This window comes from Vombatus ursinus, unplaced genomic scaffold (genome assembly GCF_900497805.2).
Source record: "Vombatus ursinus unplaced genomic scaffold, bare-nosed wombat genome assembly UNPS02011431.1, whole genome shotgun sequence".
Taxonomy (NCBI): domain Eukaryota; kingdom Metazoa; phylum Chordata; class Mammalia; order Diprotodontia; family Vombatidae; genus Vombatus; species Vombatus ursinus.
In genome coordinates, this window is record NW_020951209.1 from 2,956,621 (window position 1) to 2,983,946 (window position 27,326).

The 27,326-nt window shown below is 38.4% G+C and overlaps 1 protein-coding gene across 3 annotated transcripts in view; it reads right to left on the reverse strand.

Moving 5' to 3' along the window:
- BORCS5 (BLOC-1 related complex subunit 5) overlaps nucleotides 1–27,326 on the reverse strand; it is an 88,591-nt gene that overhangs the window by 18,567 nt on the left and 42,698 nt on the right. For all 3 annotated transcript variants that reach the window (XM_027856366.1, XM_027856368.1, XM_027856367.1), the window contains exon 3: nucleotides 18,432–18,589. In XM_027856366.1, the coding sequence (XP_027712167.1) occupies nucleotides 18,432–18,589 (158 nt within the window). The remainder of the gene's footprint in view (nucleotides 1–18,431; nucleotides 18,590–27,326) is intronic.

Genomic DNA, 27,326 nt, shown 5'->3' on the forward strand with positions numbered 1-27,326 from the left:
ATACACTCACTACTCTATCTGAATACATAGTACTTGAGGAGTTCTTGAGATACAAAGATGTCACTACTTATAAAGTTTTTTAAATGTCTGCCTTGTTTTCTAACTGGTGTGTGACTAAAGAGCTAAATTACTTTAATTTGTACTGTCTGGAAGAATTAAACCAAGTAAAGTATATGATAGGATGTGTATGTCATTATGAGCTGGTGAAACCCAGTTTTATTGGTTTGGCCCCAGCCCCCAGGATACATGGCTTGACCTAATGTCTCTTCTGTCCCAGCCATTTTTATGCTGTGGCACAATTAGTGTTAAATTTCCCAGCTCCTTGCCCCTTATTCCTCATTCTTTATTAGATAATCTGGAGAATACCCTCATTTAAATGGTTCAGGGTACCCCACAGCCTGGTCTCACTGGAGACAGGGCTGTCTCCCATTAGTGCCACGTCATCTTTGTCTAAAAATTTTACATATGTTTGATCTGAGTAGCTTTGGGCCTTTGGAGTTCGAATCCTGCTGCATGTCTGAACCAACAGTCCACCTATGAGACTAGAAACAAGAAGGGTCTCACATCTATACTGTTTCTCACTGGCATTTGTTCTAATATAACTGCCATCCTTGTAGGGTAATGTCACTATCAAGAGCAACTCTCTCCCCCTTTGAATTGCAATTATACCAAGACAAATGTTAATCACTATTAAGTCCAGCAGTTCTTTGGCTATCCCAAAAGCTTTAGTATAATTGTAAACTTTAATAACTTAAACTATTAAGCTTTTGGAATACTCTGTGAGTGTAATGGAAGGTAATCAGGCAAGCCTCCTTGATTTGTGGGACCCCGGGACAGTATAAAAGGAGAGACAACTCAGATATATTGATAAGGGAAGGGTTTAGGACCAAACAGGAGATAGAGAACATTACAAAATTTAAAATGGATAATTTTGATTATATTAAATTTAGGAAGTTTTGCACAAACAAAACCAATGCAACCAAGATTAGAAGGAAAGCAGAAATCTGGGGGAAAAAATTTTTTTACAGCAAGTTTCTCCGATAAAGGCCTCATTTTTAAAACATAGAGAACTGAGTAAAATTTGCAAGAATATAAGTCATTCCCCAACTGATAAATGGTCAAAGGATTTGAACAGGCAGTTTTCACAGGAAAAAAATCAAAGGCATCTATAGTCATATGAAAAAATGCTCTATATCACTATTGATTAGAGAAATGCAAATTAAAACAACTCTTAGGTATCACCTCATACCTATCAGATTGGATAACATGACAGAAAAGTAAAATGATAAATATTGGAGGGGATGTCAGAAAACTGAGGCATTAATGCACTGTTGATGGAATTGTGAACTGATCTAATCATTCTGGAGAGCAATTTGGAACTATACCCAAAGAATAATCAAATTGTGCATATCCTTTTATCCAACAATACCACTATTAGGTCTGTATCCCCAAGAGATCAATAATGATAAAAAAAAATTTAAAGGAAAAGGACCTATTTGTACAAAAAATATTTATAGCAGCTTTTTTTGTGGCAGCAAAGAATTGGAAATTGAGGGGATGTCCATCAATAGAATATTACTGTGCCATAAGAAATGATGAGCAGTATGATTTCAGAAAAACCTGGAAAGATTTATGTGAACTGATGGAAAATGAAGTGAACAGAACCAGGAAAACATTATACACAGCAACAACAATATTGTTCAATGAACAGTTGTTCGGTGAATAGCAGCTATTCTCAGTAATAAAATGATCCAAAACAATCCCAAAGGACTCATGATGAAAAATGCTATCTGCCTACAGAGAAAGAAATGATGGAGTCTGAATGCAGTCCAAAGCAAACTATTTTTCACTTTATTTTTTTTTTGTTTAGAGTTTCCTTCCATAAAATGACTAATATGGAAATGTTTTACATCATTGTACATATATAACCCATATCAGATTGCTTATCATCTTAGGGAGGGAAAGAATTTGAAACTCTACATTTTAAAAAATGAATGTTAAAAATTGTTTCTACATGTAATTGGGGAAAAAATATTATTTTTTAAAAGATGCCTAAGCACTAATGGGAAAAACAGTGAAAATAAGCAACTGTTTTTGACATCAAAACAGTTGAATTTGCATAGTAATTAACATCTTATAAATCTAGATAATAAAACATGAATAAATGAGAGAGAGAGAGAGAGAGAGAGTGCTTTTACTCTCACTTTTCATCCCTTCTTCCCCTCTCCTGAATATGTAGCTTGGAGCTCCTTCTCTTTAGGATTTCCTGTAAGGGTGAAGGAAGGGGCACCCTCCTTAACCCTGGCATTAATTAAGAGTTATCCAGCAGCAAGAGTTTATTAAACACTTACTATGTGCCGGGCACTATGCTAAACAATGGGGATACAAAGAAAGGCAAAAAGATGGCCTGTACCCTCAAGGAGTTCACAAAGCACAAGGCTACTAAAGCAGGAGTTTCTCCAAGTGATCCCTAAGCTGGGCTATCAAGCCTCTGGCTGCCTCTACTGCCTTGTACTTCTTTGCCTGAGCACAGCTGCCCAAACAACAATCCAGAGAGACAGATTTTGAGGGGACTGGCTACTTGGAAGTGTCCCTCAGCTGATGCTAATGCAGGCTACACTAATGGAGATGTGCCCTAGAGCCTGTATAGTGCCTCTTGGAGATCACTGACAAGGGGATGCACAAGACTCCTGGCCTGACCAGCCAGAAGACATGAACTCTGAGACATTTGTTCTGAGTACAGACCCAAGAAGGTGGTCTATTTAACAATTCCACTAAATCTTAATGTTTCATGTCTTAATATTTTAAGTATCAACCTGAGAGTATAATAGTAATTTTAATTTGCCTTTTTAATGTTTAATTTTGTTCATGTGCTCTTAAGAGTCTTTTATTTGTTAAATATTTCTTTTGTATGGATGAAATAAATAGCTGTCCTGTATCTCATCTATGTTTTACATTAAGTGTTTCCCTATTCCATTTTGGGGAGACACTGGACATGAGCAAAAGCAAAGTTTTAAGTGATTCTCCATAAGGCTCTGGGATAGGGTTGTAAAGAGCTAGAGAGAAGAAGGAAAAGAAACTGACTCCTCTTTTTAAGGGCCAGGCTCTACCAGGACTGAATTCAGTTGATGTGTGTGAGTCCAGGGCTAAGCAGTCCCATTAGAGGAAGAGGAAAAGCAAACCAACCAGCCTCCCAGAGCAGTAGTGGGTTTATAGAGTTACATCAGGATGTAGCAAAAAGTAAGTCACAGGGCTACTCTGAAAAGTTTTACATGGACATAAGTTAGAGGATGATACAGATTTTCAAAATGTGGCGCACTGTTCTTCCAAAACATTTTATTCAGATGGGATGAGGACATTTGTCAGTTGCTAGAATAAATATATAGAGTTAGTTGGTGATAATGAAAAAACAATGAGTTCACGTCTCTAGAATAAACTATTTTGGAGCTATGCTTAAATTTTCTTTAATCACTGACTCTGTCACAGTGAAGAAGAGCGAGTCAGCAGACATCATCTTGGCATACCCTCACCCTCACCTGCTTCACTGACTATTGGTAGATGTTTGAAAACTGCTTACAAGAAAAGGCCAGTGAACAGGCCCTGTAGCAGCCCTTTTTGGGCAGACTCAAAAGAACAGAGATAGGTCAGGGAAAAACCCTTGGAAACAAGTTCTGAGGGGCTGGTGGCTACAGGGTAACCCACTGAATATAAGCAGAGTAGGGTGGAGCTGGGGAAGCAGAGAAGCTGGCAAGGGCGATTCCAGGGCAGATGGGTTGCAAGGGAAATGGGCTTGTTATTCATAACTGCTGAGACGTCTGTGCCCACAACCTAATAGGACTAAATCCCACAGCAGTCAAACAAAGGAGGAGGGGGGCAGGGTGTGAGCACACACTCCGCCAATAATCACAAATGTAAATTCACAACAAGCAAGTAATAAATCAGGCTGACCCCCTTCTAGGATTTCGGCCTCTGTCAAAACAGAGCTACTGTAGAGGAAGTATGAGGTCAGAATTGGGAAGGCACACAATAAGTCTCAGAGCTAGGCAGATTTAACAGAGCCCAATTCTACCTGCGCAGGCTACAGATGAGGCACCAGTTAGGTTTCTCGCTGACTGTACTTTACCATACAAAGGCATAACAAAGAGAAAAAAGATAAATTACACATAGTAATGACCCAACTTGAAACTTTAAAATCTAAAAGGAATAGGCAAAGTGCTTATTTAATACACACACACACACACACACACACACACACACACACACACACACACACTCCCACACCCCCTCACAAACTGCCAGGCTTGTGTTCGATAATACACTGCTACATTTTGTATAAAGTGTACTAGATTTTACTTTGTATTGCCAGTTCCTGTCTTGTATGTGTTTCATATTTTAAAGTATTTCAAGAAAGTAGAGAATTAATTGCCAATAATTTATCAATAACCAAATAAACAATCCTATAACTTTGTTCTCATGTGGAAGTTTACCTACTGAAGGTATAAACGTTTATCAAACTAAGCAAGAGTATAGTGGTTGCTGGCCATGGTGGTGCACACCTGTAATCCCTGGCTGAGACTGGTGGACTTCTTGAGCTCAGGAGTTTTAAGCTGTAGAAGGCATTTCCAAACCAAGTTTGGCATCTATATAATGAGCCCCCCAGGAGTGGGAATGGGGGAGGAAAAGGAAGTTACGGAAGGGAGAAGAGTACACAAAGAGGGGCAAACAAGCTCAGTTTGGGAACACAGCAGATCAAAACTTCAATGCCAATCAGTAATGGTGTCAGGTCTGAATGGTTGCTATACTTTCACCACGGGCAAGATAGGGAGGCTCAGTTTTAAAAATATATGTGTGTACACACACATGTCTGTGTACACATATGTGTAAATTAAGATTAATAAACTACATTATATATCTGTATATACACGTGTGTTTATGTGTACACATGCAGACATATAGGTTATGAATCTTAATCCTAGCCCAGACAGTGATTTTCTATCAGATATAATCAGGGTCAACTAAATTTTGACTGCCAAAAAAATATTCTGTAATGTCTAGTTTATTACAGTCATAATCCTTTTCACGTATATCAGTAAACATTTATTAAGCATCGACTATATGCCAAGCATTGTGCTAAGGATACATTTATTATTTAGGACTTTTCTTACTACAGTGGCCATCCTGCCTTTGTGAATGAACTGGCTTGCTATTAAATGTATCAAAGTCACCTATGAACTCACTGAGCAGAGTTACTGTGTTGTCATCAAAGAGGATGCCTGAAGACCATGTCTCACTATTATCCCCACTCTTTCTCTTTTATCTTCAGTCTCTCCCTACCTGACTCCTCCCCTGCTTCCCACAAACATGCCTTTGTTTCTACCATTCTTAAAACCAAACAAAAACAAACATACAAAAAAACACTCATATAATTCCACCATCTGTCCTATCACTCTATATTTTTCTTTCCTTTCATGGTTAAACTCCTGGAAAAACACATCTACACCCAGGACCTCCACTTTCTCTTCTCATTTTTCTGCTAAACCCTCTAGAATCTGGTTTTCAACCTCATCATTCAACTGGAAACTACCTTCTCCAAAGCTGCCAATAACCTCTTCCCTGCCAAATCTTACAGCTTTTTCTTAAACTTCATCTGTCTTCACATCTCTGCAGCATTTGACGCTATTGATCACTCTCTCTTCCTAAGTACATTCTCCTCTCTAGGGTTTCATGACACTGCTCTCCCCTGATTTTCCTCCTATCTGTCTGACCACTCCTCAGTCTTCTCTGATGATTCTTCATCCATGCCCATTAACCATCCGTATTTCCCAAGGCTCCGTCCTGGGTCCTCTTCTCTTTTCATTCTATACTGTCTCGCTTGAGGAATCTCATCAGCTCCCATGGGTTCAATTATCACGTCTACACAGATGATTTCCAGATCTATATATCCAGCCCTAATTTCTCTCCTGAGCTCCAGTCACAAACACCAACTGCCTTTGGACATTTCAAACTGGATGACCTATAGATATCTCAAAACTCAACATATTCAAAATAGAACTTATCTATCCCCCCTCACTCTCCCCTCTTCTAAACTTCCCAATTACTGTGGATGATACGACCAGTATTCCACTTACTCAGGCCTGCAATCTTGGTGTCATCCTTAACTCCTCACTATCATTCACTCTCTTTATATATATCAATTCTGTTGCCAAATCCTATCATTAGTATTTTTACAACATCTTTCATATGCATCCCTTCGACTCCATTCACACACCTGCTACCTTCATTCAGGTCTTCATTGATTCTTATCTGGACTACTGCAATAACCTTGGTTTCTGATGCTCTGGCTTCAAGTCTCTCTCCACTACAATCCATCCTCCATTGGGTTACCAAGGTGATTTTTTTCTAAAGCACTGATCTGACCACATCACCTTGATGCTCAGTAATCTTCCAGAGGCTAGTATAACTTTTGGGGTAAAATATAAATTCCTGTTTGCCATTTAAAGCTTTTCATAACTTGGGCACTTTCTACCTTTCCTAGTCTTCCTTGGTAGTTGAATTTTCTTCTTTCTGGCTGTAGTATGTTTTCTTTAACTTGGAAGCTCTGAAATTCAACTATGACATTCCTGAGTGTTTTTAATTTGGGATTTCTTTAAGGAGGTAAATGGTAAATTCTTTTTATTTTCATTTTGCTCTATGGTTCTAATAGATCTAGGCAGTTTTCTTTTTGACTTTGAAATATGGTATCCAGATTTTTTTTTAATTTGGTCATAGTTTTCAGGGAGTTCAATGACTTTTATTTCCTCTCAACCTGTTTTCCAAGTCAATTTTTTTATTTTAATTTTTAAAAAATTCTGAACTTAAGAAACACCAAATAAGTGTTTTGATATGCAAAGTAGAACATAAAAAATAGAACTGTACATGAAACTAAGGATATCATGCACAATGTGCTTTTAATTTTAATTACATAATAAATTCAATAAGTTTCTTGAAAGCTGTCCCGTGGTTTCAGAAAAACCTGGGAAGACTTATATGAACTGATGCAAAGTGAAGTTGAGTAGAAATAAGAGAACATTGTACACAATAACAGCAATACTGTAACAATGATCAAATGTGACTTAGCTACTCTGATCAATAAAATAACCCAAAACAATCCCAAAGGAGCCGTGATGAAAAATGTTATCCTCCTCCAGAGAAAGAACTGATGAACTCTGAGTACAGACTGAAACATACTTTTAAAAAATACTTTATGTTTCTTATTGTTTTGTTGGGGTTTTTTTGCAACATGGCTAATATAGAAATATATTTTGCATGACTTCACACGTATAATTAATACCATATTGCTTGCCTTATCAATAGGTGGGAGTGGGGCAGTAGAAAGAGGATTTGGAAATCAAATTTTTAAAAAAGTGAATGCTAAAAATAAACAAATGGGGGAGGGGAGGAAAGCTGTTGTATTTCCTCTGACTTTCCTTCTGTTCTCTTCTGTGAATTTTTTAAAAATGTTTTAATGATCCTCTTTTCCTTTCTTTTTTGTTTTGGGGGGGGGAGGGTAACCTCATTGCTCTTTTCCATTCCCTCTCAATTCCCCCATTAAAAAAAAAAGAAAAAACTTATAACAAATATTCATTTTCAAGCAAAATCCATACCTCTAATCTATCACTTATATATTAGAAAGTAGTTAGCATGCTTCCTTATTGGAACTCTGAAATCATGGTTGTTCATTGCATTAATTAAAGTTGTCCAAAGTTGTTTGCCTTTACAATGTTGTTACTGACTGAATTGTTCTCCCAGTTCTGCCTCTTCAAACACTCACACTCACATCATTTCATATACTGAAATACATTTTTTGAATGTTTTGTAATTTCTTACAGTACAAGAATAGAACATTCCATTATATTGAAGTACCACAATTTGTCACTCATTCCATAATTGACAGGCACCCTTTTAGTTTATGGGCAGCTAGGTGGAGCGGTGGATAGACACTGGGATTGGAATCAGGAAAACTCCTGAGTTCAAATCTAGCTTCAGACACTTACTAGCTGTGTGACTCTGACAAGTCACTTAAGCCTGTTTGCCTCAGTTTCTTAATTTGTAAAATAAGGTGGGCAAAGAAATGGTAACCACTCCAGTATCTTTGCCAAGAAAACCCCAAGTGGGGTCACAAAGAGTCAGACACAACTGAAATGGCTCAACAGCAACACTTAGTTACCAGTTCTCTACCACCATAAAAAGAGCTGCTACATTATTGTATACAAGGGTACTTTTCCTTTTTCTTTGATCTTTTTGAGAGCACAGACCTAGCAGTTATATAACTGGGTCAATGCACCATTTAGTAAACATTCTGAACATAGTTCAAAATTGCTTTGCAGAATGGTTGGAATAATTCACAGCTTCACCTCCAGTGCATTAATATACCTATTTTCCCCAGAGTCCCTCCAACATTTGTCATTTCCTTTTTGTGTCCTCTTTGCTATTTGGCAGGTATAAGGTAGAACTTCAAAGTTACTTTAATTTACATTTTGCATATTACTAATGATTTGGAGCTTTTTTTCATATGGTTGTTGATAGCTTGGATTTCTTTCTTTAAGAATTGTGTTCATATCCTTTGCTCATGTATCTATTTGGAAATGGCTCCAGGTCAGTTGTTTTTAACAATACTTCATATTCTTTTAATTTTTCAGCCTTTTGACTTTCTTCTAATATTTCTTGTTATATTCTGGAGTCTTAAAGCTTTTTTTGCTCCTTTCTATTTTTCAGGGAGTCTATTGTTGGGTAAGGTTTTCCACCTTCTGTTTAAAGGTATTTATTCTTTTTTTATTTTTTCCTCCCAACTTCTAACTTCATTTATAATTTAATTTTTTAACTCTAGTTCTAGCCACTTACAGTCTTTGTGACCAAGGCATTTTCCACCCTCTAAAGTTGCTGTGAATTTGCTCTCTTCTGGGTTTATTTCTTGAGTTTCTGTTACCCTATATTATTTCTTCCGTGTTTGCTATTTTCACCTGTTTACTCATATTTTCAGCCCCATTTCTTGGATTGAGATTTTGTGCTTGGGCCAGTTTCTTCTTGCACTGTTGGGTCAGGCAGGTTTGCTTGGTCCTGCCCCTTCTGTCCCTTCGGTAATCTGGATGCCACTACCAATTCCTACCCTTTGCTTCAATCCGTGACTTCTGCCTCAGTCTTTTGGTAGTCCACTGTGTATTCTGGCCTCAGTTTCTGTCTCCTCCTTCCACAATCCCCAGTTAGGAGTTGGTCCTATGCCTTGCTGTGTACCAGGTCACAGTAGGATTTTAGACATCATACTTGTCTCAGCTCCTCCAGACACTGAGTTGGTCCCATTTCCTGCTGTGGCAACTTGTGCCCTAAGAAATAAATACCTGTACTCTGCTCCCTGAGTAATGCTCTGGGGATTGCTCTGACAAACAAGAGCCAGGATATGGTCTTAGATCTCTGATAACTACAGCTTGTACTGGCTTATGACCCCCCCTCCCCAACCATCCAGGTCAATCACCAGAAGGTGATTCAGAAGGTAAACCTTTCTAATTCTTCCTTACAACATGACTAATGCAAAAATATGCTTAATAGGAATGTATATGTAAAGCCTGTGTCAGATTGCGCACCATCTTGGGAACAGAGAGGGAGAACGAGGGGAATAAAATTTTTAAACTCAAAGGCTTATGGAAGTGATTGTTGACAAATCAAAATAAATTAATAAAAAATTTTTAAAAAAAGAAGGTGGTGGTGAACCAGAAGGGTTCAGGTTTATTTGATGGAGCTTGTGCTAGCTTCCCTGGTAGAGATCTCCATTTTGTGGCCCATTTACCTGATCTCCTACTGGTTCCTGAGCAACCTTTGTCTACCAGCTTCTGATAGCTTCTATCTTTTTATGAAGTTATATACTGAATAAGGAAGTTTACTTGTATTTCTCCTCAGGTTTATCAGGGCTTCCTGGGCCCTTTTCAGATAGTTGCTGGGGCATATGGAGGAGAGCTGGGCTTCTTTATGACCTACTTTATTGCCATCTTAACCATAAGTCTCATAAGTAGTCTTCAAATTGTTCCTTCTTCCTGAATCAAGCTTTCATATACATTTCTCCCGATCATCACCTTTTTTTGTTTTGTTTTGTTTTTTGTTTCTTGGTGAGGCAATTGGGGTTAAGTGACCTGCCCCGGGTCATGCAGCTATTAAGTGTATCATGTCTCATCACCTTTTTTTAACCTTTGCATTGAAGTCATCAATTAATCATCCTTAGTAATCCATCTTGGTAAATAAGATGCAATTATTTTCATGGTTGTCTTATTGCAAATACTTGTCATTAGTACATGATGACTCAATATCCCATGAAAGAATGTTTCTTGTTCCTTTGGGTATATGATAAAACTCATTCCGCAGATTTCCTTTTTTTGCCTCTTCTGGCAGCTATATGTCCATTTAGCAGAAATTTTATTCTTTCTTTTGGTTTTGTTTATAACAAGAATTTCAAGATTGATATGATTCACTTCCTCCAGCACTATCTATGTCTACTTGTTGGTCACTCGACAAGGACCTAATACCAACAAAGTTTAAATATGGTCCACAAATTGTGTGTTTCTCAGAACCATCTGCCTTCTCTCCCTTACCTACTCTACCACCCTTACTGTAAAAGTAGAAGGATAGAGGGATGGTCACACAGGATTCAGGGTCATTTTTGTTTTTGTTTTTTTGCTTTCTGGTGAGGCAATCGGGGTTAAGTGACTTGCCCAGGGTCACGCAGCTAGTAAGTGTCAAGTGTCTGAAGCCAGGACCATCTTTTATTTGTCTTTGTTTCACGAACTTCCATAGGAAAAAAATCATCACTAGGTAGGTGGCCAGCCTACTATACTAGTGATATACCTGTACAGAGTCAGCAAGGTTGGTACTCAGAAAACTGTGCTATGCACTTTTATAAAAATTATCTCATTTGATCCTCACAACAACCCTTTGAGGTGAATGCTATTATTATCATCCCCACTTTATGGCTGAGGAAATTGAGACAAACAGAGGTTAAGTGATTTGCCCAGGGCTATCATATAGCTAGTAAATGTCTGAGGCTGCATGTGAACTCAGGTCTTCCTGATTTCAGGTCCAGCACTCTATCCACTGAGCCACTTAGCTGCCTCTAAAGTTAAGATCAAATTTATGATTTGTACACCAATAGCACTGGAATCAATTAATTTATTGCTTTATGACACAGCAATGGTCTGTAACCACAACTTTGGCCAGTCATTTCACAGCCATGGAATAACTTAAAGTTTCCCTTGTTATGGTTCAGAAGTATCACCTTCATGGATGAAGGATGTCATGTTACTCACTAAGGAGTATTTTGTTTCAGCAAACTGTCTCCCTGCCTAAAGAAAACATGAAATCATACTTAAAGGAAATTTTGTTTGTAAATGATCTATCAATATTTCCTGCTGCAAGATACATGGAAACTTCAATATATTCAGAATTTAAAATAGATAGCCAGAACCTAATCATTCAGATTAAATCACATAGTCATATTATTACAACACATTACTGTCACATTACTATAACAATACTTTATATATACAAAGTTAGACACTATATCTGGAAGTATCTTCTTTTTTTTTTTTTTTTTTTTTTTTTTGGTGAGGCAATCAGGGTTAAGTGACTTGCCCAAGGTCACACAGCTAGTACACATCAAGTGTTTGGTCTGGGGCCAGGTTTGAACTCAGGTCCTCCTGACTTCAGGGCTGGTGCTGTATCCACTGTGCCACCTAGCTGCCCCTGGAAGTATCTTCTGAATAAAAAAAAGTAAAATCTATTCTTAGGTGTTTTTTTGTTTTTGTTTTTGTTTTTTGCTTTTTGGGGAGGCAATCGGGTCATACAGCTAGTAAGTGTTAAGTGTTAAGTGTCTGAGGCTGGATTTGAACTCAGGTCCTCCTGACTCCAAGGCCAGAGCTCTATTCACTGTAACACCTAGCTGCCCCTGTTGTTTTTTTTTTTAAAGCAAAAAAATCCATTAAAGTGAGAGGGAGAGAGAACAAAATTAGATTAAACTGAGACTGCCATCATTTTACAGACATAAAAACAAGGTACTTCCTCATAATCTAATTTTCTGAAAATGGCTAGGTATAATACTCGGTTAACTAAAGCACTCATTCTTCAGCCATTCTCCATCCATATTAATTGACTCTATATATGTACTTTCAACTACTATCATGAACAATATAGGGTTATTGGCCAATAGCATGGAGGGAACCTTTATAAATGTGGGTGGAACTAATATGGATGAGAAAAATTATGTGAACCAATCTCTAAGATGGTCAAAATAATGAGACTAATTTCTTCAGTCTCCAAACATCCCATGCTAATTGCTACTTCCAGAACTTTACTCATTTCCATATCTTGGCTGGAATGTCCTCTCTCCTTCTTCCACCCCTTTCCTCCCCACTCTTTAAGGGCCTCTCTTAATTGCCACATCTTTTTCAGGTCAATGATATCTAATGCCTATAGCACCTTGAACCACACAAATTAGCCAGTCAGTCAATAAACACTTATTAAGTGGCTACTCTGTGCTAGGCACTGTGCTAATAAACACTGGGGATATAAAGAGAGACAAAGGACAGTGCCAGCCCTCAAGGAGCTCACTATCTAATTGGGAAGTCAATATCCAGGTAACCATATAAACAAGCTACAGATAGGATAAATACTTTACAAAATCTTTTTTATTTGCTTCATATGTTAATTTTGTCTCCTCAAATCAACTATTAACTTCCTGAGGGTAGAGATTTTTGTCTTAATCTTCCTTTCTCCTCCACAATGCCTAGGGCTGGGCAAGTGTTCAATAAACACTTGCTGGATGACTGGCCATATCACAGCACCCATGAAAACTAATTATATCTGTCAGTTGACTATGAAAGGAATAAAAATAAAAATTCGCAAACTTGAAAATACTAACATGGAACTCTCCCTCAGAAGCATGAAACTGATTTCATCACAAAAAAAGCTTACCTAATACTTTGAGTTTTTATTTGCAGCAGTAATTATTACAGTCACATTTCTTTTAGATCTGAATGCAGGTACTATAACTTTATGTGCTTTTATTTGTCCACATATTGAACTTCTATTAATACATATTCTCCTTGTAATTCATTTCCTCCCCCTTTTCAACACATGTAGCAATAAGTTACTTCCTTGCACCTCTTTAACCAAATTGCCAGGAAACATCTGGAAAAATGGAGTGAGCTCATGTTTGATCAAAGCTATTCCTTCTGCTCTGTTCATTTTGGAAATGACTAATTTCAACACTTGGTTTTGGAATGAGAAGAAACAGGTACATGCTTTTATATATGCATTTCAGGAGTTTGCTTATACATAAGAAAACAGAAAAAATAAATCACCATGGGGAAAAAAAACCCTCTAAAACAATGTAAGCCTTCTTAGCCCATCCAGAGCTATTTCAGAAATGACTTCCAATCCTGGTTTTGCAACAACCTAGGGCAACCTGACTTATTTCAAGGAGTGTTACAAAACTCTCAAAACAAAACTAATTTTAGACTTAGTTAAATTTCAATAATGAATATTGAAAGGACATGTGCAGAGCTGCCCTGGCAGCTTTTCTAGCCAACTTACTGTGTTAGCTCAGAGCTTGGGTACTTTGGGGATGATGTAATCTCTAGGCACTTGTAGGCTGGCCTCACATGACTCAGCACTGAAGGGTTTGCTTGCAAGGGGATAACTTGAGAGAGAAAAAGGCAAGTAGGTTAGAAGGGAGGAGAGGAGCCCCAAGAGCGAGCAATCACAGTTAAGTAGGGAGCTTGAGTGGTTTCCCTCACAGGCAGAGGCTTTAGTAGCTGGAGGCATATTTCCTCCCCATTGTCCCATTTCTTGAAGCAGGTTTACATAACCGACTTCCTCCCCTCCCCTGCCAATTTGGGTGTAGGTTAGGATGTCTACTAGAAAAATCACCTGAAAGCCTCCACCCATATTTAAGCTACCCACCTCCAACTCCAGCCATAATTACAAGTAGAGGCTTGCATTAGGAAAAACAAATTATTTTTTTAGAAGTTATTGTATTTCCTCTACTTGGGAGTTTAAACTCTACTTTATTTCCTTCTTGATTTTTTAAAGCAGATTTTTCCTTTATTAGTGGTACAAGATCAGAAATAAGTATACTTTGAAATTTTTACTTTTTCTTTTCTTGAATTTTCTTTTTTTTTTAACTGTTTTATGTCATTACCCCTTTAATTCTTTTGACTTTAGAGCTCAACTTAATTCAGTGGTTTTGATATTATTTAGATATCCATTTCCTATTGAATTTTATAATTCTGACACATACATTTGTTGTTTTGAAATACACTTTCATTTCCTTTTTATCCTATTTTGTTTTCTTTTTCTCTCTCACTGAAGTTTTCCAGTTTGATGTTTTTTGAATACTGTTTCTAATTTTGTATTTCATTTGTTTTATTTCTGCTTTTTTTTCCTTCTTCCTCTCTTTATGCTCTTTGTGTCTCATTTCACCGGTTCTAATAAATCCCTTTGTTACGTTTGCATATGAAGGTTGGTTATTTGATGGTGCTAACTGGAACATTCTTACTCTCCTACCTGGGGATGTGCAAATGGAATGTTGTTGTTCCTAATTTGCATACGCTCTATGGTTTCTTGATAAACATCAATTGTTCAGAATATGGTTTTAAAGTCTTATTTCAGTAAAAGACTATAGCTAGGTCAATTACATATTACAATCAGTCAAATACTCTCATTATCAATCAATGTTATGAAAAGGTAAATGTTGCATGTAAAATAAACTATTGTTTACTACGTAATGATGTAGGCAGGGAATTATTAATCTTTGGAGTTGGCCATAAATATGAAGCTACAGATAATACAAAAATATCAAAGGACACAACAACTGACTTTGTAAGACTGATCCATAAGCATTTTACAATGCCTTGTCCTCCTCAAGGTAGATGTCTTCTGGTAAACCAGGCCAGGGAATGAGCTCATTCTCTTTGTGGTATGCCTTCTGATGCAGGAACTCCCACCTGACACTAGTTAGTTCCAACCAACCAAGAGAACCAAAGTCTCCAACCCCTTCAACTCATGAAGGTGCTTCCAAGATTAGACACATACATCTCAGAATCATTGTCCAATCCCCTATGATCAGGCAAAGAAAAGCAAAACAAAAGAGGCAGCCAGAGGCCCAATGCTCAAGCTACCACATGGAAATAGTACCTGTTTAACCAAGGTTGGGAAAGGCCAAGCCTCCTTCCCCACCCTGCCAGGGAAGGGCCTAGACTAATCCTGACTTAACTGATCATCACATGGGAAAAGAAGAGGTTGACAGCAGGGTCATTCCTTTCTAAAGGCCCACTAAGTCAGTGGCTCTTCCTGTTCAGCAGCCAATAAGAGAATGGCTTCATTATACACACAGTGCCTTAGTCTTTCAGTACTGAATCACACATGTCTGGCCCAAAGCAGCTAGGAGCCTCATCATTCCCAAAGAGGCCAAGCCCTGAGTTAGCACACACAAATGGCCAGAAACAGGCAGGATGGCGATGCTCATGCCCTGTAACAAATGTAATACTGTCCAAGAGGTATCCATGCCACAGGACTGAATAATAAAGTGAATATATTTATTATGTACATCCAGCAATAAACTCTTTCAATACCTTGTGACACAGGGCAAGATCTTTTCTCAGATTTTACCCTTGACTATCCTTATACTTCCTTCATATATTTAGTATGATCTATTCTATATTTTAGCTATGTGTAGCTGTATTACAGCTTACCAACTATTAAGCTCCATGAAGGCATTTTGGTATATATAACAATAATAATAATAATAAATATTAGCCAGCATTTGTATAGTGCTTTACGGTTTGTAAAGCGCTTTAGAAATATTATATCATTTTATTTTCACAACAATTCTAAAAGGTGGATGCTATCATTACTCTCATTTTACAGATGAAGAAACTGAAGCAGACAGGTTAAATGACTTGCTTAGGGTCACACAAATATTAACTATGTGAAGCTGGATTTGAATTCAGGTTTTCCTGACTCTAGGTCCAGTCATCTAGATCCCTCCTTCATGATGCTTAACATACAGTAGGCACTTAATAAAGGGTTGTTGATTTAAAGTAACAACCTCATAGGACAAATTTTGGAGCAAAACAAAGGAAGGCTAGCCTATTTTCATACCAAGAAAAAGATGTGTAAGTATATTAGATACCTGCATATTTCACATTTAATATTTTAGAAGAAAACAAAAAGCTAGCATTAAAATTTTCTCCCTGAACATTTAGTCAAAACATACAGAACTCATCAGGCTTCCTGCAGTACAGTAAGGAAACACTTTACCTAGACCAGGACTCTTCAAGCTAAGTACCTAAATGTGGCTCTTTGTAGAAAAAAATCAATCAATCCACTAGCATTAAGAGTCTATTATAAGCAAGGCACTGTGTTATTCTCTAGGGATAAAAGCAAAAAAATAAGACAGTTCCTGCTTTCAGGAAGCTTCTAAGGGGATGACAATATGTTCATATGTTAGTAAATACAAGATATAGAGTAGCATCCTATACCAATTTCCCTTTTTTGGAAGAAAAAAACACTCCCTTGTACTTAAGGGAGGGTATGTCCCAGAAATCTGGGGAGGATAACATACATCAGTCCATGCTATTCTTCCTTAGTAAGTATCACTTTGTAAAAGTTAATGATGTTAATTGGTTTGTTGACATTGGGAAGAAATGACTACACTGTATTGGGGTGCAAGGAAAAAATTTCAATGCTTGCTCTATGTTTTTTTCTAAAATATGAAATATGTATGCATCAAATATCCTTATAATATACATCTCCCTGAACACTTAGTCAAAACATACAGAACACATCAGGTTTCCTAGAATACCGTTAAACACTTACCTAAACCAGATCTCTTCAAGCTCTCTATGTATCTAAATGTGGCTCTTTGTAGGAAAAATATATAAGCTTACAAAAGAAACCAATTATGTTGAAATACAGTCATCAAAATATTTTTTAAAAAGTTCCTGGACCATAGGTTAAAAACTTATCTAGATTATTTTAGGGATTAAGAGAATGCTCAAAAAACAATTATCAATGTCAGTCTTATTAACTGAGGAGAATATCATGAATGGTCCCCAGAGGGGCAAATATTGTTGGGTATTTTAACCTATGACTTAGATTAAATTTCATGTAAGAATACACACATACTTCACTTCACACAATTGAGGAAACTCCTAAAAACATAGGGTAAGGGGAAGAGATAAATCAAGGATAAACCTAATTTTATAATATCTCATAGATTAAAATGTTTAAAACCATGAAGATATTTTATGTTAACTTCTAATTGATCTTCAATTAGCAATAAATTTTACCTCTGACCTGTATAGGTGATAACTCCTACAAATTCACACACCAATAGAGTGTTTATATTGAACAAAAAGCTATGCTAACTGTGGTAGAAAAAATAAGAGGAGAAAGGGAAGTATCTGCTTTAAAGGAACTTCCTTCCTAGTTGTGCATAGACAAAACAGTTATTATAATAGCTAGACTAGCAGTTCTCAAAGTGTCATTTGCACACCCACGGGGCAGGGGGTCCATGAGACTCTTTCAGATGATCTTGGAAATCAAAATAATTTTCGTAGTAATTATTGTTCAGTTCTTTCAGTCGTGTCTGACTCTTCAAGACACCATTTGGGGTTTTCTTAGCAAGGAAACTGAAGTGGTTTGTCATATCCTTCTCTGGCTCATTTTACAGATGAGGAAATGAGGAAAGTGAGGCAAACAGGGTGAAATGACTTGCTTAGGGTCACACATCTAGTAAGTGTCTGAGGCCAGATTTGAACTCAGGTCTTCCTAACTCTTGGCCTAGTGCTCTATCCACAGTGCCACCTAGCTGCCCTTTCCTAATACTACTAAGATGTTATTTGCTTATTACAATGCTCCTTTCTTTTCCAACTTCATATCTACATGAAGCCAGATTTTCTTCAAACAAAACAACAGACTATAACCAACTGAATGCAGAAGTAGATAGAATAATATGGACATCACCTAGTTTAACTACCTCATTTTACAAAATAAGTAACTGATACCCAGAGGGGTGAAGTAACTTGTCCCAGTCTCACAGTAACCAGGCAAAGGCAAGACCACAACCTAGGACCCTTGACTCTCAGTTCAGTGCTCTGTCCACTGTGTCATTCTGTTAGATATACATACAAAAAATTGCATACAAAAATGCATAATAAATGATAGGGAAATGATCCATCAAAAACCTCATGAAATTCAATAGTAACATATAAATTCTGAAGAATAAAAAACAAACATCAGTCATTAAGTATAGGTACCAAAGAAAAGACTAAGATTCAAAGTGGATCACAAGTAAAATGAGTCAGCAATTTTACTTTAAGGGAGGAAAAAAAAAAGGATGCACAATTTACCTCTTTGATTCGTTTAACTAAAGCATTTTGATCAAAGGAAACAGCTTCTGCACACTGATGAAGGTGATCTTGATATCGAAGACAGAGCTGGAGAACTTGTTGAGAGTCTAGCTTCTCCAATTTGGTATTTGTGGGAGATGTCTGGCCACTCAAAAGCCCTAAAAAAAGGGGGAAAGAATTAATTGCACCAACAACAGGTTCATAGATCAGGCAGTTGTTGAACATCTGCAAAGGGAGAAAAAGTGTCATTTATTACTGCTTCTAGAATCAGACAACTCAGTTACCTCTAGATTCAAAACCAAAAGTTTTGGCAGTTGGTTTAATTTTTAATGACAAAATGGTTACCTTAGCTAATAAAGAAGAATAAATTATACAAGAAGTTGGAAGTTGATGCTAAAAACAAATTAGTAAAGAAATAAACACTCCTGAAGTTCCCTCACAGAATTCCTAGGGGTGGGAAGGGACCTCAGCAGCCCTACTGTAACATAATCATGAAGGGTTGGTCCAGCCTTTACTTAAAGACTTCCAAGGAGAGAGAACCCACCATCTCTCAAGTTGCCCATTTCACTCTTACACAGCTCTAACTGTTGGAAAGTTCTTATATTGCCTCTTCCGACTTCTACCCATTGTTCCTGTCCTAATTCTGTACTCTGAGGCCAAAAAGAACAAACCTAATTCCTCTTCCATGTGAAAGCCTTTCAAATATTTGTGACACAGAGGCTATGTCCACCCCGAGTCTTCTCTTTGCTAAGCTAAATATTCCCCATTCTTCAACCATTTGTCCTAACATGTATTCAAGATCCTTCACCATCCTGTTTTCTTTCTTGGAATCCTCTCTAGCTTTATCAAAGTTCTTAAAAATTGATGCCTAGAATTGACCTTGATACTCCAAATTAGGACTGACAAAGGCAGAGTACAGGAAGACCATCACCTCCCTATTCCTAGAAGCTGTCTCTCAATGCAGCCTGTGGTAGAAGCAATACCCTAACCTAACCTGAACCCCTGTGCAAGTTAGGCTAGTTTTTTCTTAAAAAGTCTTAGAATCATCCTAGAAACTTGATTAGCTCAGGGGACTAAAGACTCAGACTGCTCCCAACAGTAACAAACAGCCACAAGAAGCTCCAGGTACATGCTTTGTTTGGCCAGGGGACCCCCAACAGCAACACAGGAAAGGAAGCTTTACTCAGCTAAATCAACTTGTGATGTCCTACGTACAAATCCTTGTTAAATAGCCTTCTCATGCTAAGTAAATATCCGTTTGTTAACTATTACCTAAAAGGGCTCATTTCATTCTAATATTGAACATGAACTATGAGGTCATAGACCCAGGTTAGGCTCAGCATGGAACAACTGGTGTAGTTGTGCAAGAGGTGGGGGATGGGCAATGCAGAGAAAAGAAGCTTCAAGGTTTCTGGGGGTGCTTTTGGTATGCCTATACAGATAGTGGTTACTTATCATGAGGCCTCCTCCACCCCTGGGAGATTAGAGTAAAATATATATGGCAATGCAGCAAGGAAAGCCCAATGTAAAATATACTCTTTGTCCTTATGAATTGTACCTCAAAGACAATTTCAGTAAATTCTCTTTTAGACCCACCAACTGTGTTGTCCAGGGCCTTCCAACCTGATAATTTATGCTTCCTCCAAAGTTATATTATGAGATTTCCTGAAAACTTAGTTTACCTTTAAAGCAACCAGTAGGAACTGAATTTTTGGGGATTGAAAGCAACTTTCTCCCTAGTAGAAAAGGACAAATGAAGAATGAGATGTGCCCTGATCTGGCAGGGAACGGATGCCTTTGTATTGCAAATGATCATCACCAAATTGCCTCAGAGGAGGCCAATGTAAAGAAGATCGTTTCCACTTATACAGAAGTTATCCTGGCGTGTGAATGTTTGGTTTTTCGGAACAAGCAGTCTTCAGTCCTATAATTATATCTAGACATAGCAAATTAGTATGAGTGGGGTGATATGAGAGACTGAAAATGCAAGACAAGCAAGATCCCTGGAATTTTAGGGATTGTCTAACAACTGCAATGAAGAAACTATTTGAGTTTTTTGCTTGTTTCTTTGTTTTTAATTTGGCATTTGAGAGGCCAACCAGAAATGTGCCAGCGGACTTTGCTGTGATTCTTTGATGTAAGCCACTGGGGGAGGCACTTGAAAGGGCAATACTTAATTTTCCCCAGGAGCCCAGAGACCTTTCTGAAATTGTCCATCTAGAATCTGAGCCACGTCAGTTTAAACTTTCTTTTAAAAGAGAATTTCTATTCTCACTTCCAAACTGTGAACTGAAAAGTCAACTCCTGTCTCCCTCTCTGGAACTTCCAGTGAGGGGCCCCTACAGATCTTAGGGCCTAAACACACTTTCCTATCTTGTCAGAAATAACTACTATTTGTAGCTGTTTGTACTGTTACAGCAGATAGAGCACATGTACTGGCCCAGAGGAATCCCTGGTTTTGTATCTTTTTGTTTTGCTTTGTGCCATTCTCTTGGCTAGGAAGGCAGATGACCCTGAGCTGGACATTCCCAGTGTTGATGGCAGTCATGAGAGATGGAGCTATCGGGAACTCCTAGGTCCCTCAATGGAATCTCCTGCAAGGGGAGGATGGCCACTGGCAGGAAGGGGAACCCTTGACCTTATACTATGATAGACCAGACATGGCCAGTATTACTACAGCCTGTAGCTCCTGGCCCCAGCAATAGGAGGGCAGTCAGCCTTAGCAGCAGCAGTACCTCCAAAATGCCTGACAGGCACAGAAGAGCAGTGGAAATACAGGCCTGCAGGAACATTCTAAGTAGAAGGCTCTAGGGCTCAGCATAAGAGAACAAAGTCATGAGAAAAGGTTCTGCTCAGCATTGGGCAGTGGTAGCTTCTGAAAATGGCACGGGGGTGGGGGGGTAGCAGGGGCCCAGAGTAGACAATGTGATGAGACCCAGTGGCAATGGAAGCCATTGGGAAAAGATGCATGCCCCAGAAGCAATGGCTAGCAGGCCCAAGTGGGCAGAGGCCCAGGCCTAGGCCCAGGCCCACCCAGCATTAGCAATGGAGGAGCAATGAGTGAACATTAGCATGAGCAGAAGCAAGTCCACTGTAGCCTATTGCTAGTATAATCCATGGCTGACTAGCCCCTCCACATTGTTGCTAGTATAATATGTCCAAGAGGTAGCATTATTGGGAGGTGATTTGTTTTTAGGCACAAAGGAGCAGTATCTACACAAATCCTACAGAAGGGAAGAAAACCCTCAAATGGGGAAAAGACTTCCTCTTTTACAAATACTATCTCATTTTATCCTCACAACAACTCTGGGAAATCAGTGTGAGTATTATCTCCATTTTACAAATACGGAAACTGAGGCAGACAGAAGCTAAGTGACTTGTGGAGGGTCACACAGCTAGTGTTTGAGGCTGGATTTGAACTCAGGTCTTCTTGACTCCAGGTTCAGCATTTTCTCATCTGTAATCCCTAGTTGCCTCTAGGTACATGCTCATGATTGGTTGGGGAACCACAAAGGGAAACTCAGGCAAGGAAACTTCAATCAGCTGAAACTCCAGGTGTCTTCCCATGCATATCCTGATTAAATATGCTTCTCCAGTCAATGAGTCCATTAGCAGGCATTTATTAAGAGGCACAGGGAAGTACAAAGGCTTATCAAAATTTGAGAGGAATAACTACTACACTCAATGACAGAGTCGGGATGCAAGAAGATTCTGATAGCTAAGAGTACTGGACTGAATCTGATTCAATAAGATACGATTCAATAGAATAGGACTAAATGTAAAGATTCATATTTTGGTTCAAAAAAGTCAATTTCACAAGTACAAGATGGAGGAGGCATGGATAGGCAACAGTTTGTTATAAAAAAAACTCTCAGGGTTTAAGTGGTCTGCAAGCCCAATGCATCAGCAGAGTAGGATGGCTGTCAAAAAAACTAACACGATCTTAGACTGCCTTAGGAGACACGGCTCCAGGAGTAAGGAGGCAATAGTCCCCCTGCACTCTGCCATCCTCAGTCCACGTCTGGAATGTTATGTTCAGAATCACCACGTCCTTCAACGTTTAACAGAGTACTGTATGAGAAGGCAGTGAAGTACAGTGGAAAGAGCCCAGGACTAGGAAGGAATAAGGATATCTTATCTGTAAAGTAGAGATGCTACTAGCACCAGGGACAGGGTTATGATATAGGATGAAATGCAATAATGTATGCTAAAAAGGCTGTTAATCATAGATCATGTTACTTTTGTAATGATTCCTATTTTTGCAAAAAGAAGTTATCTCCCCCTAAATACACTGTAAGCTCCTGACAATGTCTTCGACTTCTATCTCTTTTGTTCCCTTAGAATAATATAGGACTATGGAAAATGTAGGCATTCAAATGTTTGTACAATATTGAATTCAAAGACTGTTCTAATAAATCCTGTTTAGGATTAGAATTTATATATTCTATATGTTGGAAATATTTCTTAATAAAAACCTTTATAAACCACTGTGTTTATAGAGAAATAGGGAAGTAGGGGGCCAGAGAGAGGAGAAGGGAACTAAAGAGAAATATTCTACAGATTCAATAAGCCATAATTTATACCTACCTCTTTGTGTAAAGTGTTGGATGGAAAAATCATCAGGGTTAGTCAGATTTTGGAAAATATTTTGCTAACCAATTCCTCTTCCTCTGAAATGTCAGGTAGAAAAAACCCTACAGTTGTTTTAACACAAAGTACAGAGCCATATGTGTGCTAAGCCTGGCTCTTACCGAGCACAATTCCTTGACTCTAGCAGGCCTATCCAATTTCTAGGCTGGAACTGTATTTTAAAAGGGGTAGGACTTACATTTTTGTAGTATAATAAGCATCACTTCTTTCCAAAACAGAATCAATCTTGTTTTGGAAAAAAGCTATTATAAAGACACAGACAAAAGAATTTGTAAAAAAAACATACTCTGGCCTGAGCTTACTCATAAAAATGATCTGAAAAACTATTAAGTGCTTTCCTTTATTTGACTAACACCGAGTACCCAATGTGCTATTCCATGGTCAATTTTACTTAAAAGAGAACACACACACACACACACACACACACACACACACACACACACATTCTGTATCCTGATGCCTTGGGAGTCTGAGGGGAGGAGGGCTCTGGAATTGCGATTTCATTAGTGTAAGAAAATTCCTTCTACCAAGGCAGATCAACAACTGTTCTAGACCTCAGCTTCTTAGAGTGGCCAGGGGCAATAAGAAGTCCAATGATTTGACCAGGGTCATAAAGCTAGTCTCAGTCAGAGGCAGGACCTGAACCCAGTCACTCCCTGGCCAGTTCTTCACCTATTATATCAGGCTGCCTCTTTTACTTAGTGTTTTTTAAACTAGAAGAATGAAAGTCTCAGTGCCTGTGTCTACCCTCCAATCCTAAGTCTCCTAGGTTATTATTATCAGCCACAACATTAGGAAATACTTCAAAGAAGTCATGCCCCTGGAGCTACAACAGTTTTATTTGCTCTCTAAGCCTTATGGGACCTCTGACTCTCTGAGTCTGGACAGGCAGGATTCATAGACTAGCAGTCCACAGAGTGACAACCAATTTCCATTCTATAACATGGGTAAAGTACCTCTTCCTGACCCCGTAATGATGGAGTCACTAAAACAGCTATGGGAATGTCAGTTAAGAAGCAGCCCTAACTTACAGGTCGCTCATCTGTTCTGATAACCACCAGTGATTAAGTAAAAAACAGATGGGCTCTCTCAGAGGACCTGGGAGAGAAACTTAGGAGGACTGTAATCCCCAAATCTAGAAAACTACTATGCCACTGCTACTGTCTTGTCTTAAGAGCAGCTGAGGTAATTAGGAAAGGATAAGATAGGAGAAAGTAAGCAGAAAATAAATCTCTCTTTTACAGAACTGATTAGGTATCTTCAGTGAGGTGTCCAAGTACCTTCAGCAAATCTTACCTATGGACTGCATTAGTGCCTTATGAAAAAAAACTTTATCACATTATAGGGGAAAAAACCCTATACCAATCAAACATCAATGACAACCAACATACATTTATCACTCTTAATAGCACTTAATTATTGTGGGCACAGATGGCTATGTCTATAACAATCCTTGGAAACCTTCCCACCAGAATTATAAATATTGCACATAATTCCAATACCAATAACACTTTTCACCCCCAAAATTTTACCAAATACAATGCCTGAAAATATTATGCTTCCTTTCAAAGTGTAAAATACAATCACACACACACCCATTCTTTTCTTTTCTCATGGATACAAAGAGTCATGATCTCAGATTAATATATTAACAACCACCTGAAACTCTGTCTTACAGGTAAACACTTTGGGTTAGAAGACTTAGAAAAACAGTTCATTAGGAGTTATATTTCTTAATAATACAATATCTTATGAGAGTTAGCCTAAAATAGATAAACTGGTACCAAAATCCAGTCAAATTTAAGACAAAATTTTATAAAGAGTTATAATCCATGGTACAGATGGCAAGTAGCATTTTCCCCAACCATCACTCTGAAAAGGAGAAGAAAGAAGCAGACAGCTGGGGATTACATTGGGGCAGTTTCTGCTGAGTTGGGGCAGAAAGCAAACTCAATGAATGCCATTAACAAGAAATGCTAATGTGCTGGGATGGAATACTCTGCCTCTCACTGAATTGTGATAAGAACTAAACTAATGCAAGAGTGACCCCAACTTTAAGAAAATCTAATGAACAAAAACCTAATCTTTCAAATCAGATAAATTGGGAGTAATTACAAAAGAATGCTCCACTTTACAAAAAAGACACACCAAAAAGTGCCTTTAAATGTTGAATCCCTTACTAAGATGGTAGTAAGCAAGATCTAAACCAGATGGATTGATGATCAAGAAGCCAAAGGGAAACTTCAATATATTCTCCCATTCATTCCAGAATTGAACACGAAGATGGCCAGAAGTTTTAGGGCACTTGGAAAAGAGATGTGCCAAGGAATTGAAAAGCCAGCACAAGAAGAAGTAAACAAGCTCTGAAACCTCCAGGCACTCTTGAGCGGGGAGCTGCCAACAGAGGGGAAGCCAGCCCTACCTCCAGCCTTAAGAGTGAAGAATAATCATGACAGAGACAAGAGGGAGGAGTTGGCCTCATGACCAAGGACATGGAATGATTCATACCACATGACATTGCTTCCATTTTACATCATTTCCTTTATAAATGGACATGTGTGAGATGGAAGTACAACAGAAAACAGGAGGGAAAGCATAAGATTTACAGATGCAAATCATACAGAAATGGGGTAAAAAAGGGAATTCAATTTTGGTACATCAAAGATACTGCCCTCATGAGGAATACAGAAAGAATAAATACTGAACAAGTCCATCAATTCGAGAAGATATTCAGAAGAGAAGGGAAGAGAAATAATCAGGTGACAAAGTTTAGGAAAAACTAGAAAAGGAAGCCACAAGAGAATGTCACTTAAAATAAGAAGTCAGAGGGAGACAAGAGAGGGAAGATTTTGAATCCATCACTTAACTGGAAGGGGAAATCAGAGGATCAAAGGGAGAAACAGAAATTTAGTGTAGCTCTGGACTTACTCTCCCAACTTCTAACCACTCAGGGCTAACTCTATATACTCTGAGAAGACAAGTGGCAGTTGAGTTCTGGGGACCTAACTGCCGATTCATTTGGGGGCTGACTTATAAAGGAAACACATCAGAAAAAAATGGCCACTGTGTAACTGCAGTCTAAAACAACAGAGGGGAAAAAAATCCAGTAAAAGAGTACCAGGTGAAGAATCTCTTTAGTGGGTCCCCACAAATGTGAGGGTCTACTGTTTATTCTTGACTAGCCCAGATATGTATTTTATGCTCCAGATACTGTCCCAACTGCCACTTGAACTGAGGAGTGAAGTCCCAGAAACTGGCTATTAGGTCTCTAGGGTTAGCTCTCAGAGATTAGATGGCACCTTTCTAGTACTATAAAGCATAAGCCCCCACCAGTGTGTTCCTTCCCATGACTGTCATTAATATGAACTAGTCAGTCAGATTTAACTAGTTTTTAGAAATGGGTATTTACTATGGTGGTACAGCTGGCACAAAACATTCCCCCCCAAAAAATATGACATACTCTCCCACTGATTCATATAGAATCCAGGGTAAAGTGGGTTCAAATTTAAAGAGCATATATGGCAAAGGGGTAACTCACAGCTCCTAGAAGTCCTTTTTCTGGAATCCTCAAGTTGTTCCCCTGGGTGTAGTATAACATTCCTCCTGAGCTCTTTGTAGATCCTTAAATCTGCTTTTCCTCATTTGTACACTCTGTCCTTGGCTCCCGACGCAGACAGTTCCACCAGCCACCAATGTTCTGGGAACACTGCTAGGATACCAAAGGAAAAGTTCAAATCCTTTGTACTTTTTGAAGTTCATATGGTCCTCTTCTGGCAGACAGAGAGCCAAGGCAGAAAGAAGACCAAGGCTAAAGTCAAGTTGCTGTCCTCTCCACCAAGTGGCTCCTTCTTAAAGGTTTGGCCGGAATGTTCTCTACTGGCTGGCTGCTTGCTGAAATGTCCTGGGTTCTGAGTTAAGGCTCCAGAGGCCATGACCAAGTTCCTTTATCTAATCCAAACAGACCACCTGTCACACCTGAGGAGCTATTCAGATCTTATTCACACTTGATGAACAGTCAAGATATGTTCTTAACTGATAAATGTATCTAGGCATAGCATCTTATCACTCTACTCAATCACCTCCTCATCCTTACAGAAAAATAAATAAAAAGAAAGACAAATGAACAATTTAAGTAAATTCAAGGAACTTAAATGAGAGCAAGTAAATAAGAACTGAGGAAAGCTTGTATGAACATATGATTATCAAAGTATTGCAAGCAAGACTAATCACAAGGACAAAGTACAG